Source organism: Egretta garzetta, unplaced genomic scaffold, assembly GCF_000687185.1.
Source record: "Egretta garzetta isolate BGI_Z169 unplaced genomic scaffold, ASM68718v1 scaffold79, whole genome shotgun sequence".
Taxonomy (NCBI): domain Eukaryota; kingdom Metazoa; phylum Chordata; class Aves; order Pelecaniformes; family Ardeidae; genus Egretta; species Egretta garzetta.
In genome coordinates this window covers 5,632,599-5,652,392 of record NW_009260791.1, presented here as the reverse complement: position 1 = coordinate 5,652,392, position 19,794 = coordinate 5,632,599, and the positions used below count along the sequence as shown (strand labels likewise).

At 36.4% G+C, this 19,794-nt stretch overlaps 1 protein-coding gene across 1 annotated transcript in view; it reads right to left on the bottom strand.

Moving 5' to 3' along the window:
* Window positions 1-19,794, bottom strand: part of RALGAPA1 (Ral GTPase activating protein catalytic subunit alpha 1) — a 124,300-nt gene that overhangs the window by 71,673 nt on the left and 32,833 nt on the right. Inside the window, exons 17-21 of the mRNA XM_035902040.1 lie at window positions 10,016-11,584; window positions 7,961-8,085; window positions 5,506-5,722; window positions 4,211-4,387; window positions 600-752 (exon numbers count right to left, since the gene is read on the bottom strand). Coding sequence (XP_035757933.1) covers window positions 600-752; window positions 4,211-4,387; window positions 5,506-5,722; window positions 7,961-8,085; window positions 10,016-11,584 — 2,241 coding nt within the window. The remainder of the gene's footprint in view (window positions 1-599; window positions 753-4,210; window positions 4,388-5,505; window positions 5,723-7,960; window positions 8,086-10,015; window positions 11,585-19,794) is intronic.

Sequence of the window (19,794 nt, the reverse complement as noted above, 5' to 3'; positions counted from 1 at the left end):
GACACTAATGGTTTCTAGGCTGTACAAAGCAAAATGATGATATTTCTGTCTATTGGCACACTACTTAAAGGAAAAGGGTCTGAAATATACATCAGTCACTCTCCTGTTTCCATGAGAACAAATATGGGAGAAATGGGAACTTCGTATTTACAAAGTCAATGTATCCCAGAATTCAATAGCTAAGATAGTCAAAGCAATTATAAATTTGATAAAATATGAAAGGGGAAAGAACCACACTTCCAAGGAGAAATTATAATATTACTTTTAAATTATGTCTAATTATTTGTACATCAATGATAAAACAGTCCATGGCAGGGCCACATAGTAGATTTAGCTGCCACGACTCTAAGCATCAAAAAGAACAATTATAAATGTGTGGACTATTAATCCACTGCTAGTAAGTCCAATGAAATGCAAGATAAAATGCAAAAGATTTTTGTTTGCTTTTAAAGGAAATCACTGTAATTAAATATTTTCAAAAGTGCAGACAAAATAGCCTTGTACAGGGTTGTTTACAGCTAATGTGATACTAGCTACTTCACTATATTGCATTCGAAAGAAAGAAAGAACAGGTTTGTATTTTCTATTCCAGATATTGCCTAGGTCATCTGGCGTCTGTAAAACAGAGTGGTGGAGCTTCTCATCCAGCTGCAGATCCTTCTGCTCAATATGATCTGCATGAAGAGTGGCAGGAGAGGGTGTCTGTGATCGGGATCCAAGAGCAGATTGGATTGGAGAAGCACTTTCAGAGCCTGCAAATGCAATTTTTAACAGTTACCTTAAAAGCCTTTTCTATTTTCTTGAGCTACTGAAACGTTGTCTAAACATAGCATTAAAAGAAAACTGAGCTACTTTTATATACCACATTGGGCCAAGAAAAGATATAAAAACTGTAAGCAGATCTCCCTGTGAATGATGCTCTGAAAGAAAACAAATTACATGCAGGAAAGCTGAGGGATGAACATCAAAATCGGATAAGTAAATGGGTTAACAGAGCTCTATTTTAGGTCCAAATATTTTAAATGTGATTGTTCTGCAGCACTTCCAGTGTTCTGAACCAGACAAATTTCTCTCCACATTCCCTCACCTAAATTCCTCTCCAGCAAAGTGTTTAAGCAGAAATTTTCCTGAAACATCTGCTTTTCCAGGTTTATGGATGCATGCAAGTTAATTTACAAAACAGAAAAGCTTAAACCAGTAACTGACAATCTTTGATGTTTATCTGCTGATTGGGCTGAGAAAATCCATATGGAGCGGAAGTTCTGCATAGTTAGAGGAATGTTATTTCCTCTAAGACAGGAAAATACAAGTGTTTGAATGGAAGTGCTGCAATGGCATTTTTCCACAATCACCACTGAGCAACCTCTCCAGGCAACTATTTGGTCTCCCCTACTGAGAGATCTGTGGAGAGGGAGTAAGTACTTACTTTTTTTTTTTCTGCACTACCTTAGTTTCATTTCCTGAATTTGCCTAAAGATCCTTATAAAAAGCTGAGTTCGGCCAGAACAGTGAGATGGCAGGAAAAAAAGAGAACAGATATTCACCACAGACTTCCCGACACATCAGCACGTGTTAAAACGGAAGAATTCAAACCTATTTTAACTTAGATAAATGTAATTGGGACCCAAAAATATTATGCGTGAAGTTCAGTATTGTAGATAAACTGAACTTTAGGGACAGCAATGAAAAAGTGAGTCTTTTAAAATAGTAATTTTCCCAAATTATTGGCTGCAGTGTTTTTTCTTGTGAAGAGAACAAATTGTTTAAAGAACTTGACAGAAAACGTCAGTGTTATCAGAACAGAGTTTGCAGTAAACAAACTTAATTACATTGGAAACTGCAAAGGTCTCTAACTGCTTTAAATGGCAAAGGCAATGAAGCTTTTACCATCAATTTAAATCAACACTTCCGTGCAGGAGAGATGGACACTACCGCTTCAGACACAGACTACTGTTTCATGCGGCGAGTAAGAGGCGCTCCTCTCGCTACTGATCACTTGTTTTCCACGTGCTCACAAAGGTAATGTAAAATACACACTTAAAAGATGTTGAAAGAAATCTTTTCCTACTTCTCTTCCATTCTGCTCATTAAGTGGGGATGGATGAAAGTGGATCAGGAGAAAGAACAAATGGGGGGGTGAGTGAGCGAGAGGGGGGTAGACAGGGACACAGAGGGAGAGAAAGAGCAAGCAGGGGAGGGAGGGATGAAGGAAGGGACCAGGAGATGGAGGGAAAGGGACCTTCGTATGAGGGAAGAGACTGGCCAGAAATAATTATGGAAAATTTGCTGAACTACTGGATTCTTCTAAAAAGCACTAAATGATACTCCAGCATACATGGATCCAGAATTGACAGAGAATACTATGGGTGGAATTTGTTCTAGGACTCACGAACAGCAATCAATAGTAAACTCAATAATTTGCTAAGAATATGAAATAATGCCTATGTGCCAAGAAGAAATTTTCCTTCCAAAAAATTTCAAAGCAGAACTATTTAGAATCAAATTGTTTTCTGAGCAACAGAACCACCAAAAGTTTATTTCTTATGAGTGTGTTTTGAGGTTGAGTTTCTGCATGGATTTGCAGCTTTCTAATATAGGGAATTCACATTGCAGCCTCCCTGTCATGGGACTCTGCGTACATGCAATTTTCACTAGATAGCTGCCTATCTTTCACAGAATTTCTAAGCAAATAATGTCTTTCTGGTTTTTTTTTATATGTCAATTTAGCAGAAATTAGACAATGGGCTCCAACATTGCTGAGGGTGTGGAACAGTCAGACAGAGACAGACAGTGTAATTGCACAAGTCCTGCTGCCTTAGCAAACCCAGCTAAATGCATGTGACACAAAAGCTGCCTCTCTAAAACAGTGGTCCAAACAACAAGAAGAGACAGCCACAGAATCTCTCAATGGACAACTCAGTCCTTAATTGCAATCTTATCAATTCGATTATACTGCAAACTTGGACAAAAATACCAAATGGTAATGAAATTATTAGCACATAAAACCAAACAAACAGAAAAGGAACAGATTTTCCGCGAGGACTTTCAACAAGCACACAGCAAAGAGAAAAATGAAGGGAACAAAAGTCAAGCTGAACATTGTTGAACAAGCTGAACAACAATGTCCAAGAAAGCTAACACCATGCTTCTTTCAGCAGAAAGGCAATTTTAGAAAGTGAAATTTGGGGGGGAGGGAAGGGGGAAGTAAAGATGTCTTTCAGTATCTCTGAAAACACAGAGTTTGACTTCTCCCAGGGAACAAGACACTGTATGTAGGTATAAACTTTCATAGATAAATAGGTACTTGTTCCCAGGGTTGTAACAGGAATGGTAGCGCGTAACAGTTATGGAACAAGGAGTATGAAAATGACTACGGACATCTTTACTTCTCATTTAAAAAATCTGGCAAGAGACTCTTCTTCCAAAGACTCCTCAGAGAGGGAGATTCTCTCTCTCAGAAAGGAGCCCATTCAACTTGGGTTAACTGCATTGCTTGGTGGTTGCTAACCTAATCGTCATTCTACCTCTCTTTCTCAAGAAACAGTTGCAAAGTAAACCGGCAGAGCCTCAAGCTCATCAACTGAGGTTGTGAAACACTGCTTCCTAACAGGCTTACTTTTTTGATGAAAACAACAGGGAAAGTATTAAAAGAAAAATAATTCTTAAGTTACACAAATGGAAACCGATCTTACGTGGCACATAACTAACATTTTGCATATTAAAAGCTCACAGTTACACAACAGAAAATACAGAGAGAGGTTAAGATGGGTGTATATAGAAGAATCCCATGATACTTCAGTGTGATACACTGGTTTGAAAGAGCGCTGTTAAAGCCTTCCAAGGGAAAAACCCTTCCTGAAAATTAGCTATTTGACTACCAGTAATAGAAGGAAGAGATCTAGCACACATTATGCAGTAAGATTTTTCTCCCTGGTAATTGTATAGATTTTCTCATTAAGAGTTTAAAATACATTTAGCACCAAACCAAGGATCATATGGATAACTAAGTCAGACAAAGGTTTTCCACTCATGTTATTTCACACATTGCTTTTCAATAGCAATCAAAAAGTAACTGAAATTCAAGAATCATCTTATACAGGATATAGATTCATTGTAGATGCTGGAACTTGCATTCTTCAGGACGGGTGGAAAATTTCTGAAATAAATGCACTTTTTTTTTTTTTTTTTTTTTTTTTTTTTACTACTTTACCAGTAATAGTTGCAGCTTCAGCAGACAATGGTTGCTGATTGAGACTACTTGTTTCTGAATCTATATGGAGTGTAGTTAGACTGGCCACTTCTTGCTCCTCGGCACTCTGTTGCTGTCCTGAAATTGCATCAACGTCAGTGGAAGCTGGCGTCCCTGCCTCAGTGCCAAAGCTGAAATCTGTATGAGGGAAAGCACTGTATTAACTTACAACCCAAAAATATAACTTACAATCACTAATATAAAACCCAAAAGGCTAGCACCTCCAAAATGCTCCACATAAAACTTGTAGGTGCATCTCCTATGCCACTAACACACTGTTGCAAAATGTACATAAAATGTAACAGCAGAAAGTAATTGAGTATTACGAATATTCTCACTTCTGTCACAAAACTATGACCGTACTGCCGGAGAAGACATTCCTATTGCATGTCCTATATTCTGCTTAGATGCTGTAAGTGCACCTACATAAAAATGAAGTAAAAATAAAGGAAACATACACTAAGGAATTTATTTGCAAAATTTACAAGCTGGAAGAAATAACCAAGTTGGTTGTTAAAGCACTAACTTCAAACTAAAAATATTACAGAAAAGGATATTCTGACAAATGGCTTTTTCATCAGTAAAGACAAAATGTCATGGTGAAATGTAGGTTTAAATCACTTAGTTGCATAACATGTACATGTCTAAAAATTGTAATTTCTTCAATAAATTCTAGCATATAAACATTATTTTTCTCTTACATAATAAATCAAGTCGTAAGTCCTAGCAACCAGAATGACCCCTTCTGTTGAACAAGAGTGGGAATGGATAAATGAAACGGATGAAAAGCATTATGTTATTAAACTAAGCATACTAACTTTACTGTGGTATTACACTTAGTATCTTGATTAATCTATAGCTACACAAAGACTGCTGTAACAGTATCAGCAGCCCTTCTTTGAATTTTACCTAAATGTTTTCAAAAGAATTAAAATAACTTCCAAAATAAATAACCTTTCATTTTTATATTTTGTGCAAAACAGACGGATTCGCTCCAGGGAAAAGACAATATTGCTTCCTAACTTCTGTTCACTGTTGTTCTGCTTTTTGCACAGTAGTATTCCAGTGCTGTTTTGTTTAGTATACTGTAAACATGAAAGCCTCTCTCAGGAACTCTGCTTGCTCCATTAACTTGCTAATGATTTCAATGGGAAATCAAAATAAGCTCTCTTTACAGAAGACTGCTGGTGTATAACTAAAAAAAAAAAAAAAAAGAGAGAGAGAAATTTGCAAGCAAGCAGGAAAAATATACTTGCTTTCAAATTTGCGGCCATCATACTGGAAGGCGCTGAAAGAGTCAGAGTGGCTATCTGAACTGATGAGGTCACTGCTGCCCGCACTGGCCGGTGACGTCCATTCGGAAGGCACACCCGGGTCATCTATAGGACGCATTTGGTTCTGTTTGTTCAATATATCAGGAAGGTCTTTAGGAACTTCCAGGCTGCCAGGGCTGCTTCCTCTTCTTGTCACATTCTAAACATTGAAGAGACATAAATTACCTTACAATCTTGGATGGCTTATTTACATAAAATGGAAAAAGCAATCCCACATTTGCAAATGTCAGAATGTAACAAATAGTTCGTAAGTACCTAAACTGGAAATTGCCATCATACTACACACATAGCCAGGATCTTCCAAAACCCCAGACAGATAGCAGCAAGTGAAGAACCCATGCAGTCACAGAATTTCATAAATACGTATTTTATTTGCACAATGAATTTTTGGGCACATAGCTTAAAAGGCTAGGATTCAGACTAGCATGTGCCACACACGTATTAGGTAAGACTTGAGAGAGAAAAATATTTTAAAAGTATATTATCTCCAGATTATGTCTAAATTTCTAAAGAAAAATTGTTAACCTTGGTTCCAGAGACAAGCAGAAAAAAATGTCAAGGAATTCTGTGTTTTCTGGCCTATACGCTACCATGCTATAAGCAAGAGTTTAATGTACACCACAAGCAAATTCATTTACTAATTCATGCATTAGTTTTCTTATGATTAAGCCAAAACCTTGGTATTGACTTGGACACCAAACACAGGATATAGCAGAAATAAGGTGTATAGTATAGTATAGGCTCATGTAAAAGCAAGGTGGTATTCTACTTGGGGTCTTTCTTTAAGCCACTTCTTTTCACAGATAGGACTCTGCTTGAGATGGAAGAGAGATAAAAGCAGAAAAGCCATTTTATGAAACAGCTTGAAATCTTTATGCATTATGAGATTGAAGATGACTTCCTTTTCACTGAGCCCAGTCACTTCTCTATTCTTTTACCACCCCACTACTAATTAGAGATCTACCCAGACTGACAAGCTTTGCATGATACAGGGTTTTAGCATTCAACAGATAGAATAACTGAAACCTTATCTTAGTAAGCTGGTACTCTGTTTTAAGAAGACATATCTATTTTTGTGTGTTAGATTGCAAAGTCAGTGGCAGTTTCAAAATATTTATTCAAACTTGGCTGGTTTTAGTACCTCAGGAAAGTATCAATTCTCCTGTCTGAACTATTAATAATCACTATTCTTTCCCATCTATGTGAAAACAAACAGCATTCACTCTTTCTCTCTTCTGTGGCCAGCTGTGATGAAATCAGTTTTATTAATTTGCAGACTAAGTTAACTTTTTTTTTTTTACAGACTTCAAGTTAGCATTTTCATCTTGTAACTCAAGACTTACTAACAAGAACACTCTGCACCAGCAATCAAGTTTAATAAACATAAGTTCAATACAAAAGAGAAAAAAGGGTACATTTGGACAAACTCCATAGGTCCTCTCTTGCTATTTATAAATAAGATGATGATGAACACATTTTTCCAATAACTCTGTAGAATCTTCTGCCCCTTATTAGCAACAACTAAACTACTTGCTGATGACCTTCTACAGGAGTATGTCTTAAAATGACCTCTTTAAAAAAAAAAAAAAATCTTAAAAACCTCTAAGTAATAAAAAAGACTTGAACAACTTTGGAATGCTACATTTAAACTGTTACCCATTCTGTTCTTCATTTGCAACATTTTTTTATTATTTCCCCTTTCACTGCTAGTTAATAAAACACTTATCTCTTCAAATCAGTTGTCTCATTCTGTAAGCATTCAACAGTAACCAGAAATTCTTGACTTAAAATTGATTTAAATTTCTCTTTATGAATGACATTCCAACCAACATGACACTTCTGGAAAAGTGTAGGAAGAAAGCATATGAAAAGTTGGTTCTATTAGCAGAGAACTATTTACAAGAAAAAATTCAGTAAGTGAAATAAAAAAATGAAGGAAAATGATATACCGCTGTAGTTTCATAGTCTGTTGCACTGACTACGCCTGTAGAGAACAGTACCATAGTACAGCACGGTACGTAACTACGTACCGCACTGAGGACTGCCAAGTTACATATAAACTATTATTCTGAAAGTATCTGTGTACAAAGATCTTTACAGATGCAATTAAGGCCGTTTAATTCCATGAGACTATTCACCTGACAGCAACATCTGCATTGCCTCCACAAGGAAGATTTAACAGATATGAAAACACAAAAGGCATAAAATGGCATGAATCTATCTCAAAGGCAAGGAACAATTAAGTGATATTCTTAATTCTTTCTGATTCATAAAATCCAGAGAAACATGTTTTAGTGAACTGATTTATAACGTCACTGATGAGTTCATGCATATGCGCAGACTTATATATTGAAATGCAAGAAGTTTTACAGCTTACCAGTGCACTACCACTGCGGAGTCTCTCAGCTATAAATTCATCCATGAGGTCAGGAACATTTGTATTGCTACTGCCAATATCACTATCAATAGGGTGCAGCTTTTGACTCATGTCCTCTCTATTAGCTAAAAGCAAATGAACAACTGTATATAGTAAAGAACACATCAAGACATTTTCAAAACAAAAGGTAAAAAATGAAAAAAAATCAACCTGCTACTTAACAGAAATTAAAAAAAAAAAAAAAAATCAAAATCGCCAAACATGCATTTTAAGAATTCCCCTCTTTCAAAGCAGATTCTACTTCCAGAATTAGTACGGCTTCTTCTTCCCACTAAGCAGGGGTTAGTCGATTTCAAGTACCACCTTAAGAGCAAGAAGCTTATAGGGAAGCACTACTCAAAGTTGTTAAGGCTTGCTTTAAGGACACAGCATATATTCTTCCTCCATATCACAAAAAAATAAGTACTAAATCCTAAATATTTTTTATGATTCCTACAGGCTCCTTCTTCATTGCATTCCTAATGAAGAGCAATGGAGTAGAAAAAGCAAATTAGGTTGTAATATGTACTAATGACAAACGTCAGTGTGGCACTGTATACAATTAGTATAAATAGTGCAGAGAAGACCTTATGTAATAAAATTACATGCTAGAACATGGGATGAAAGTTCAAACTCTGGATAGTCAGTGGTTATGAACAATTAATTAAGTTTGCTCAGTGTTGTATTTTTGATATAACTATACTGTTCATATTTAACTATGGCTGTTACACCTTCATGATCTTCGCCTTTAAAGTCTTCAAGTTATTCCAGTTCATGTTTTCTCTATAAGAATTTTTCCCTCAGTGTCATCTTTCATGAGACCACAGGGTGGTTTATTCTAATATTGAGGCTCTGTTAAATGTTACAGATTTAAAATAAAATGTAATTCTAAAATTAGTGCTTTCTAGAGATCTCTTTTTCAGATTCTGCAGAGAAGCAAATCGCTTTTTGGAGACCCAGGACAGTCAAGCTCTCATGGTGCAATGCTTACAAAGACTGCCCTCAGGTGGCATTAAGATCTCGATGCAGGATGCATTACAGAATCCTCTGTTAATCAAGCCAGCATATCAATGGGGAAAAAAAACCCAGAAAACCTACATTACTGCTGAAAGTTAATTTATTGTTCATTTAAGGTTATTTAAGATGTGAACTAAGACAATGGGTACTCGAGCGACTGCCGCCTTTTTTTCATCAGTCCACAGAGGTCTCATAGTTAGCATGAGAAGGACTATCATGAGACCTTCATGAACATCTACGATTGCAAGAAAAGAAAGCAATGAAAGACGTTGCCAAGATGTAACTGCATCCATTTTGATGAATGAATACAGAAAGGCCTGCAGCATGTTTTGAAAAAGATTCAAACAAAACCTTCTGATCAGCCTCAGAGAGAACTGTCGTAATTAAATCATTCCAGTAACAGATTTCTGTTTAAGACTGGTTTCTTTAACAGTTATCTAAACTGACCTCCAAATGTCAATTTCAGGGGCTTTTTTGTTTTGGAGGAGGAAAAGGAGGAAGAGGAGTAGGAGGAAGAAGAAAACACACTAAATGAACCAGAAATACAATTAGTTCAACCTAGCTGGTCAAGAGCCAGGTCCTTCTGACAAACAAACTACACTCAGCGTGGAATAGCACATTCTGATAAAATATGCATATGCCAATCATTCAGTAGGCTGAATTTTAAGGCTCGGCATGGTACATGAAAATTCAAAACTCTCAAGGCTTAATCCTTTATTAGGTCATTTACTGTCTCTTCCTCTTCCCTAACCTGATGGTCTTCAGCAGCAAAGAGGTTCAACTAAATATCTTGAAAAGGGAAATTAGTAATTTAAAGTATGTAAAAGTAACTTATGCTGGGAGAAAAATCAGCTGGCTGTAGGCGCATGCATAACCAAACAGGGAAAGCAGTGATCATCCCAAAGCCTTTTGATTGCTTATCAGAGCTTGCTTCTGTTGCATTAAGCCAAACTGGTGCTGCCTTTCTCCTTTTGCGCTCTGCACACTGTTAGTGCTCACCTGCAGCTTTCCTTCCAAAATAGCCCATTACATGACTGTACAGATCCCTCAGTGGAGCCTCTGCTGGCACTCTGTTCTGCCTCTGTGGGGAAACATTGGCCTTCGGCTTCGAAAGAGCATGTACAACAGTTTTATAAACACCACCCAGGGAGCCCTGCTGTTGCGCTGACTCCTGACCTGATGCTCTAAAGCCACTACGATTATGGAACTGATTAACTGCAATACCTTCTTTTTGCAACATGGCTGCTTGAGCTTCTGTAGATTCCTTAATTTGTTTGCTGCCAGCTGAAGCAGCATTGATCGCATCTAGAGGTCTATATGTTCCAGGTCTAACCAGCTCCGTGACAGCTGATGAGCTGGTGCTTGCACTGGTACTGTTGTTGCTGCTACCACTACCGCTACTACTGAAGCCACTGAGTTTACGAAGTCTTGCTTTCCAAGCGGCCTCTTTGCTCTCAAGAGGATTGTAAAATTGAACCGATTCTGTAGACGGCCTAAAAGTAACATGAACGCTATTTCTTTTTTTAGTCGTTATTTTCATGATTTTGGCCCTATGAGTTACGGTTTCAGATATACTCCTTTTAGTTGGTGACAGTTTGCTTGGGCCTGTGATGTGAGGCATTTGCGGGTTAACTTGTGCTTTAGGAAGAATTTTCTTTGCATGCGTAACACGTGAGTTGGTTACTTTTTCATTAAACTGGGCACTTTTATGCTTTTCAGCTACCGCTGCTTCCACAGCTAAATCTACATCAGCTTCAGTGGCTGCTTGCCTGTACAGGTATCTCTTCCCTTCTTTGCTGCTAGGACTACTTGACCCATGATCGAACACGCTTTCATATTGTTTATCAATATTTAACTGTCTGGCTTTATCAAGTGCTTGATGTCTTGTAAAAATGTCTACTTGAGTAGGTGCAATGTTACTTATAAAGCCACTTTGGTTTTGTTCTAGGTGCAGCTCTGTGTTATCGGCTCTTTCTGTAACAGTGATGCTATTCGTGCATTGACCAGTCTGATCTCTATTTTCTAATCCATCCAGTGGTAATCTATCATTCCTATTTACTGATGTATCAACTTCGTGAGCGGAAGCCTCACATTTATCTATCTCAAAGTTACCGCAAAGTTCTTCTTTTTCTTTAAGATATTCTCTCAGAGAGGAAAGGAGATCATCTTCACCTTCAAGGTCAACATACTGGCTTTGTTCAAAGGCTGTGTTTGCAAATTCTACCGGCCCTATTAAATGACAAAGATGGTCATAAATACTATCCCCAACTTCCAAGGAGGACTCTCTGCTATTGGTATCAGTGATATGGCTTTCAGTGGATCTATGCATTGAAGAGGTCTCAGTGGAACTCTGTAAGCTTGGAGCATGATGGGATGAACTGTCAATGACAGGAACTGCACCTTTGGCTCGTTCAACTGCGAATGGTTCCAGGATGTCAGAGGTGCTGCTGCTTCGTGGCAGTGGCTGTTCCTCATTTAACGCACCAAAAACTTCACTTGGAGCGTCCTCACTCTGTGAAAAATGTCTGACTCGAGGTGGACGTGGAAGAATTTGAGCATCGTCAATGTCTGCAGGAAAAAAGTATATGTAACATGCACTAAAATTTACATACAGAGACAATATTTATTTACCACTACATCCTAATTACGTGACTTTAAGAGCCAGGAAAGTCCAGAGCCTCGTTTTCTTAAGTACAACAAAAATATCTTTTCCAGTACTAGAGTGTTAAAAACACACGCACGTAATATCCAGTACAGAATGTAATATAAATGAGTTAGACCATCAGAACAGAGTTTTAAATGTTAACATGCATGAGAACAAACAGTGAGACCATGGAACGTTTGGAAATACAGTTAAAGCTAGGGCTGTGCCAATAAGTTCAGTAACTCAACCAATATTATTCCAGCTAGCCTGTTCAGGAAATGGTTACCTGGAATACAAATTAGCTTAACAGTAGTACCCTTCATGGAATTTACATCTTCAGAAAAATGCACAACTCCAAAGAAAAGTAGTAGGTTTTCTGGAAAATTAGAATTGTCTACTGAAGTGGAAAACTATTAATTTTTTCACAACTTATGTGAATATATATAAATTACTGAAATATCAGGAAGAATACTATCATTCAATTATGAGTATTATGGCATAGGTAATGTACTGTATACCTAAAGACTAAAGCTCTTAAACGACAGGGAAGAGCTGGCCCTATAAAGAAAAGATGACTATACACAATGGATAATTTAATGGATAATTTTCCCTAGAAGGATGTTTTGTCTCTCATCTTCAGAACATGAAACTAAATACTAAATGGAAGCTTACCCCTCCTTACTACTGCCAGTTCTACTCAAACAAACATTCATCAGAATTACCAAATTAAGGACTCTGCTACTGAAAAACGTCCTACAGCCTCACAACAGTTAATATCAGAGTAAACCCACTTTTGTTTATGAAAAGACCAGAACATCTGTTATGATCATTTAAATCAGTTGTCTCTGTTGAGACTAATATGTCAGCATCACTACAAATCATAGTTAACTGTAATGAAAGCTTTAGTTCCAATATGGATCACCTAGGAATTGTACAAAGTATCCTCAGCCCACTTCACATCACCCACCAAAATAAAGAACCTTCACGCTCCTCTTCAGATCTCCTTCAGATATGTTCTAGGAACATGACATGCTATCAAGTCACTGGTATAGGCAAGACTTAAGTATCTCTTACAGACAATTCAACTAATTACCAGAATTCAATCTATCCCTCACAGTCTTTTTATGGGATAGGCACTTGAACAGTAAGCAGCTTTCTCAGTTTTCTCTTGGTTTCTTTTTGACAGAATCCCTTATTCCCCAGATTTATTTTTTACTATCTACCACTTTAAAAATTGTAGATAAGCTTTTAAAGTCAGCAATAACAATGAAGAGCTCAAATGAACCAACAAGAGTTACTTGCCACAACAAACAGACTTACCTTGTTGTTCTATCTAGAGGGTTTATCTTCAGGACTGCAATGGTGAATTTCCTTAAAATCAGCACAAAATGTAAGCCCCTTTCCCTCCCTCCCCTAAATCTGATGTGTTACTGCCAAAATAAATGTTTCAAATTAATACTTCATGGATCTCTATACCTATTTCAGTAATACTTAATAATGATAATCTGAAGCCACCTTAAACACCTATTTTGAAGCGCTCACTCTTCTCTGAGAATGTTAGAGCTGGAGATGAATTTTCACAAATCCTCCTTCTGAGCAAACATACAAACTGGAGGAATGAGGTACATCTGTACTTAACTAAACGTATGTGTTGGAAGAAAATAAAAATGATATTACCATGCTCAATTTTTCAGAGAAGTTAAAATTTGAAAATTAAAGTTTGGCCTGATATAAAGTTTACTGAACTGTAAAGAAGCCATTAGACAGGAAATAGAGAGGTCTGTATGGGAAAAAGAGAGTAGACATCCAAGCTATTTCGGAAAATAAACATGAACTGAAAATCATAGTATATAGCACAATTTATTATCCCTTTCCTCTCTCTTCAGCTTTGATAAGGAACAAATTTCTCATCATTGTTCTTGTTCAACTTATTACTAACTATACGAATTAACACTGCCTGAAATGAATGGGGTCTCTCTGGTTGGAACTGTTTATTTCAAACTCACTATTGACTTAGGGAGAGATTACCACAGGTTTATGTTTATATAGTCTCAAAGCTATTTCTTACAGCTGCAAAGAAAGGACCATTGGATTCAGTCAAAAATATGTATGGTAATATTATATATGAGATTAATATATGTAACTATGATACACCGATCTCATCTTGAGCCCTCAATATGCATCTTTCATACCTTTTATAAACTCAAGCTTATCTAAAGCAGCAGCCTGAGGATTGCATACTGTGCATGCATGCAGTGATTATGATTTTCTAGGATGTCAAAAATTACTGGATGGAGAACTCCAAATGCACGCCAAGCAGCTCCACAGATTGAAATAAATTCAGCTAGATTTATTTCAATGTTGATCCAGTATTAATTTTTAGGTGCTTAACTATGCATGCCTAGCACATACAAGTACACAAACATTTTCAAACAACCGTGTAGTGCTTGTGCCAACAGAGATTTCTTTTTTGTAGAACTGAGGAAGAAATTAAGGAAATGAAATATATACTGTTACTACAATATCAGCACTGAAAATACAGACAATGTTTAAAGACCCAAACCAACAGCTCCGTCACAGCCTGGGCTCACTCTTGCACACAGGTATACAGTCTGACTGGGACACTATCAATTCCTAAGGAGTTTTCATTAACTACATGCGCCAGAAGGCTGTGTACCTGACACACTGCACGTACATAGGAGGAACACTGGCCTGGTTCCTAATATGTGAGTGAGGGAGAGATTGAAATTGGTAGCTCTAGCCAACCTCATCCAAACACAACTTTCTCTAAATCAACCTTGCCTCTCCTTTTTCTGCTAGAAGGTAGAAAGAAAAGGTAGTTTTTCAGCATCAAGTGGGAGACAGATATGCTAAAATACAAACTCACGGAGAGATACAGGCAAGACAGCATGAGTGCAAGTAGAAGATTCCCGTATAACACTGGGACAGGATTATATTTCATCATGGTAAGTTAGTTCAGAAAGTGGAGAAAAAATAATGTTTTGCTTCTCAGCTTTCATTTCGATTCTTTTATTAGAACATATTCATTCTGTGAGTTTCTAGGATTAAACAGCAATTAAAGCCATATTGACATTACAATTATGATTTCTTTACATTTCATCTTAATGATTACTTACTGATTAGGGAGCAAGGTTGCAAACGCATCATATACTTCTCCCTTTCATGTTAATACTTCCTTTGATTCTTTTAGTCCCAGTGGATAAGGAAGAATCTCCCACCTGCAATTCATTAGACTGCCATTGTGGCCGATTGCTTCCAGGAATCTTGCCTACATCTCACCAACACTTTTTTCCACAAGCAGTCTTGTACCTGAAAATCCTCAATAGGAGCAGGAACGAATCATTATTTTGCTAGTTATCCTGTAAACCTGTAAGACTGGCTTTCCTATGAAACAGGCTAAAATAAAAGTTCTTTTTAGAAATACTGCAGATTTGCAACAATTGCACTATTCCAAATCGCTTTACTAACTAAACAAAGCATAAATCTCCACACTTCCACTTTCTCGATACTCTTTGAAAAGTTGCAAATACTCTGCACATGGAAATACAACACAAATTAGAAACTACATGAAGGAATTACAATCTTAGGAAAAGCATCCTCTATGATGCTAGATGACTAGACGTCAATATTGAGCTTTTGCAATAAATTTTAACCTACTGACTGATCTTCAAGCAGAAGCATTATGTCTCAATAAATAATAAATTATAGTGGGGTGCTCTGCATTCCTCTTGAAAATTAATATACTGTGCTGTGCATAAGGTAAAGGTTTTGGCATAAATGCTTTCTTCAGGACTACCTGTCACGATTCACCAGTGTTCAAGTGAGTCAATCTTTCAATGAGGAGTTCCACAGCTTAAAAGGAGCTGAATACTAGTTCAGAAAACTTAAGATTAGGGCATCCTATTCTTTTGGAATCATTTGTAATAACCTCTCCTTTGAGTTGTGCTGGATCTAAAAGTCAGTTTGGGTGAAGAGAGATACTCACATAATCATGAAAGAAGAGGAAGGGCTGTCACAGCAAGCTAAACATCATTCATTATCTAAAGCACACTTATGATAGAAACAATCAGATTACTTCCCAAATTACGTACTGTACATCTGGACACAGAAAGCTTTCAGAAAAGAATACATTTACTGTAAGAAGGCAGGGAAGATGATAAAGCTCCATGTTTTAAAAAAAAAAAAAAAGAGAGACAAGTGTGCAATAAAAATTGCAGAAAATTAAAAAGGCAAAGTGCGCTCTGATCCAGTGGATAGTTTTTCCTTTACTCTGCTACTACCCTGTCAACGCTCTAACTGCTTGCTTTTCTTCACTAGAGCTTTTTAGCTTTCTGGCAATGTTCAAGAGTCTTGGGCACATAATGAAGGTGTTTCAACACCCATCTGTCGGAGAAGACACTAAAACCAGGAAAGCACCTCGGACTTTTCCTATGTTAGAAGTGCAAAGGTCTGTAAAATTATTTCACTTTTAAGAATTACATTGGTCGTGCAGTTTTTGTATCAGATGAGTACCAACCGAAAGGATAATAGCAAGAGAGCCATCAAGTTTGGGACACATTAGAAGAAAGATGCAAGCCAGGACTTTTCAGAAACAGGGATGATAAAATTGACTTCAACAGCACTTTTGCCTTCTTTAAGACAGGATAAGTATCAGTGACTATATGACAAAATAATAGTTCACTGTGAAAGCTCATTCCCTTCTGCACGTGCATCTTAAGATCTTCATTAAGGATTGACTATTTCCAACAATGTCATGGCCAGGTAAGATCTATTTCCTAATACGTTGTTCATGTATCATCCCTATAAAAAAACATATCTTCTAAGTTCTAATAATTTATATCTCAGAAGAGATATCCTTTGCACTTGTACACTTATTAATTTATTACATATTATTTGCATTTTATTATTCTTTGTTTGTGGTGTCAAGATTTGCATTCACATACTTTATAATTTTTCATTGTGAAAGTCTGGTATCTCCAGAGTGGGTTCCTTGAACTTTCCTGAATATCCATTTATGTTTTCGGATTGAATACTAAGGCATCACATTTCTGTTTCACAAAGACTTAATTTTGGACAAACATCAGAATACAATTATTAAAATACAGTTCTTGATACTTCTTGGATAACAAAGGCAGGCAGGAGAGACACCAAAGAAAAAAAAAAAAAGAACATGTCTTCCATAAAAAAACAATGCCATTAAGTCCTTATATCTGTACACAGTTTTGACCATATATATAGTCCTCCCTCTGTGCTTGCTTTTTTTTTTTCCACTCATTGAGACAAAGTCATATTATGATTGTCAGCCTTACACACTACTAATTTACACCCATGTAATTGCTGTAGCACAGGAAAAAAAAAAAAAAACACCACATTATCTGTATATTTCCATGCATACATTTTTAAAATCTGTGCTAATTCTAATTGCTGAACCTATTTGTTCAAGTAAAATTATCCAAAGAAAGCTACTATTAAACTTATAGCCAACGACCCGGCTGAACCAAACATAATGTTTTGAAAAACTACAACTCTGTAAAAAATGGCTGATTTGGAAAACAACACCAAACCACAGCACTTCAGAATTCCAAACTGTATAGATTTTTTAATGCTTTCATAAATTAATGAAAAACAGGCATACCGTAAAGCATATTATATGGTACCATATACTTCAGACGTTCTTTTTTCATGAGAGCTAAAGTATATAATTATCATGGTTGTCCACACAACATCTATGACACTGCATTCAAAAATTTACGTAGAAAGATGTAAATGGCAAGTCAAAGTAAAATTATGTTCTTCCTTTTCCACCCTCACTCATCACAAATAAAAAGTTTAGATTAGTTGTACTCTCTGGTAGACAGATGCTATGTTACTGCCTACCAATAAATTGAAAAAGCAAGAGATTTCTCTAATTTTCACTTTTACAATAGTAAACATTGGCACAGCACTAACTTCCAACAGTTCCAGAATGAATTGCGTAATAGCATGGTATTCTACATAACTCCAAATATTCATTCTTAATCTCTTCCCCTCTCCCCCCATCCCCCAGGTACTTTTACTTTCAAAAATTTAATGATTTAGCAGAATTTGAAAGCAGAAGGTTTAAAAAAGTGATAAAGGGGGTGCAGAAATTAGCAGAGGTGGCACTACCTGAAAGCTCATCAGAAAGGGGAGTGAGAACAATATCAGGCAAGAAGGGTTTGGAAGTATGGATCAGAACAGGAGCACTTTTAGCACTGCGTATATAGGCCGATGGCAGAGCACATTCACCAATGGATCGGCTTCTCATGGCTTTAAAAAGGAAAAGAAAGAAGTGGGGAAGGAAAAAAGAAGAGTGACTATAATGAAAGGCTTGTGTCACAGAAAAAGCAGCAACAGAGAAAACAAAGATAAAAAGGAAGAAAATTCAAAAATTAAAACATTTCAGCACGGCAGATATTGGCAGAGCTGTAAGAAAGAAAAAATCAGTGGACACATAAGACATTTTGAGTTCTTATCTTTTATGTAAAGCAGCAACAATGCCTTTATTATGACGATTACAGAGATTTTGCATTCAAAATCAAGAAACTAATTAACACTTTTTTTCCCATTGCATCAGGGGTTGAAAAATCAAAGTTAAAGTCACTCCACAAGCACTCAGAACTTGAAATTTTTTAACAGAAAAAGCAACTTATACTACATATGCATTTTTCTAGTTTCCTTTGGTTTACTCCTGAAAAAGTATCTCTGAATTTTACACATACCCACACCCTTGAATTCAAGATTCTCCAAAAGAGATTCAAAAGCATACGGAGAAAATGACCAATTCTGTATGGAGAAATTTGCAATACAACTTGTTACAGTTCCACATTAAAAATGAAGTGACTGAAGTGAAATGGTTTGACAACAAAAAGCATTGAATTGATTCTTATCCATAGGGTCTGGCTTTTCATCAATACTGGATGAATCTTGCTAAACTCACCCTAATTCACCTTTTCATATCTCATCTGCCAACTGTCCTACAGAATGGAAAACTTAAATAAGAATTGTGGCATTGGGATCAAGGTTTTATCTGCGGCTTTTCCAACAGATTTAAAATTAATCTTTATGACATTTGTTCTCCTTTGTCAGAGTAAGACATAGCAAGAACTGATACTACATTCAATCTCAAAGTACACTTGACGTCCTTCAAAAAGAGCTTCCTTTTCAAACAGTTGCAAATTTGATAACTTGCTTTAAAACAGTTGCTGATAAACTTCTTTTAAGGAAACTTCAGTGCATCTTGCATAAATCCTGTCAGTACAATATTTAATCAGTTGTTGAACTTTTCTGTATGTATTTTCAAAACAACATGGAATATAGACTTAGAATCTTAGTGCTCCTGATCTGTATGGGAATCAGAAGTACACGAATGGAGTGCAGGTTAAAGAATTGTCCCTAACAGCAACATGCAGATAACTTGGGTAGGTCAATGTACACAGAGCAGAAAACACATTTGACAAATACAGCACAATTTAAGTGGAGTCTTAACATCAGCTTGAAAAAACAATTCAGAAAGACAGACATTTTAAGACTGAAGCGATTCTCTATTAAAATCATTTTATAAGACAGAAACCAATTTTAAAAAAAGGCAATTATGTGTAAGGCTTTAACACCTCTTTGTTTAAGAGATAATAAATAATAATAAAATTCAAGATACAGTCATAGATGCATTATATTCATCATTGTGCATCTCAAAATGAATGCAAGAGAAAAAATAACAAGCTACATAGTCAATCTTAAGGGTCTTTTTCAACCTAAATGATTCTACGATTCGAAATAAACCAAGCTTTTGAGTTTGGATACTGTGTTGATTACACATCTTAACAAGAAGTGTCCCTTGTAGTTTGGCTGGATCTTTTCCACCATATTACATTGATACTAGCAAGGAGAGGGCAGAACAACCCATTTACAATTTGGAATGTGGAAATTTTACAGAAACTTGTGAAGGAAAAATTGCAGTGTATTATTATTGAAAGCAAAATTAACTTTGAGATGCTGTAAAAGGCAAATGTGATCTCAGTGAATTATTATTTTAAATAAGATGTGTCACATTCAATTAAGTAGTTAAGTAGAGGCAGATTTAATACCAGAATGT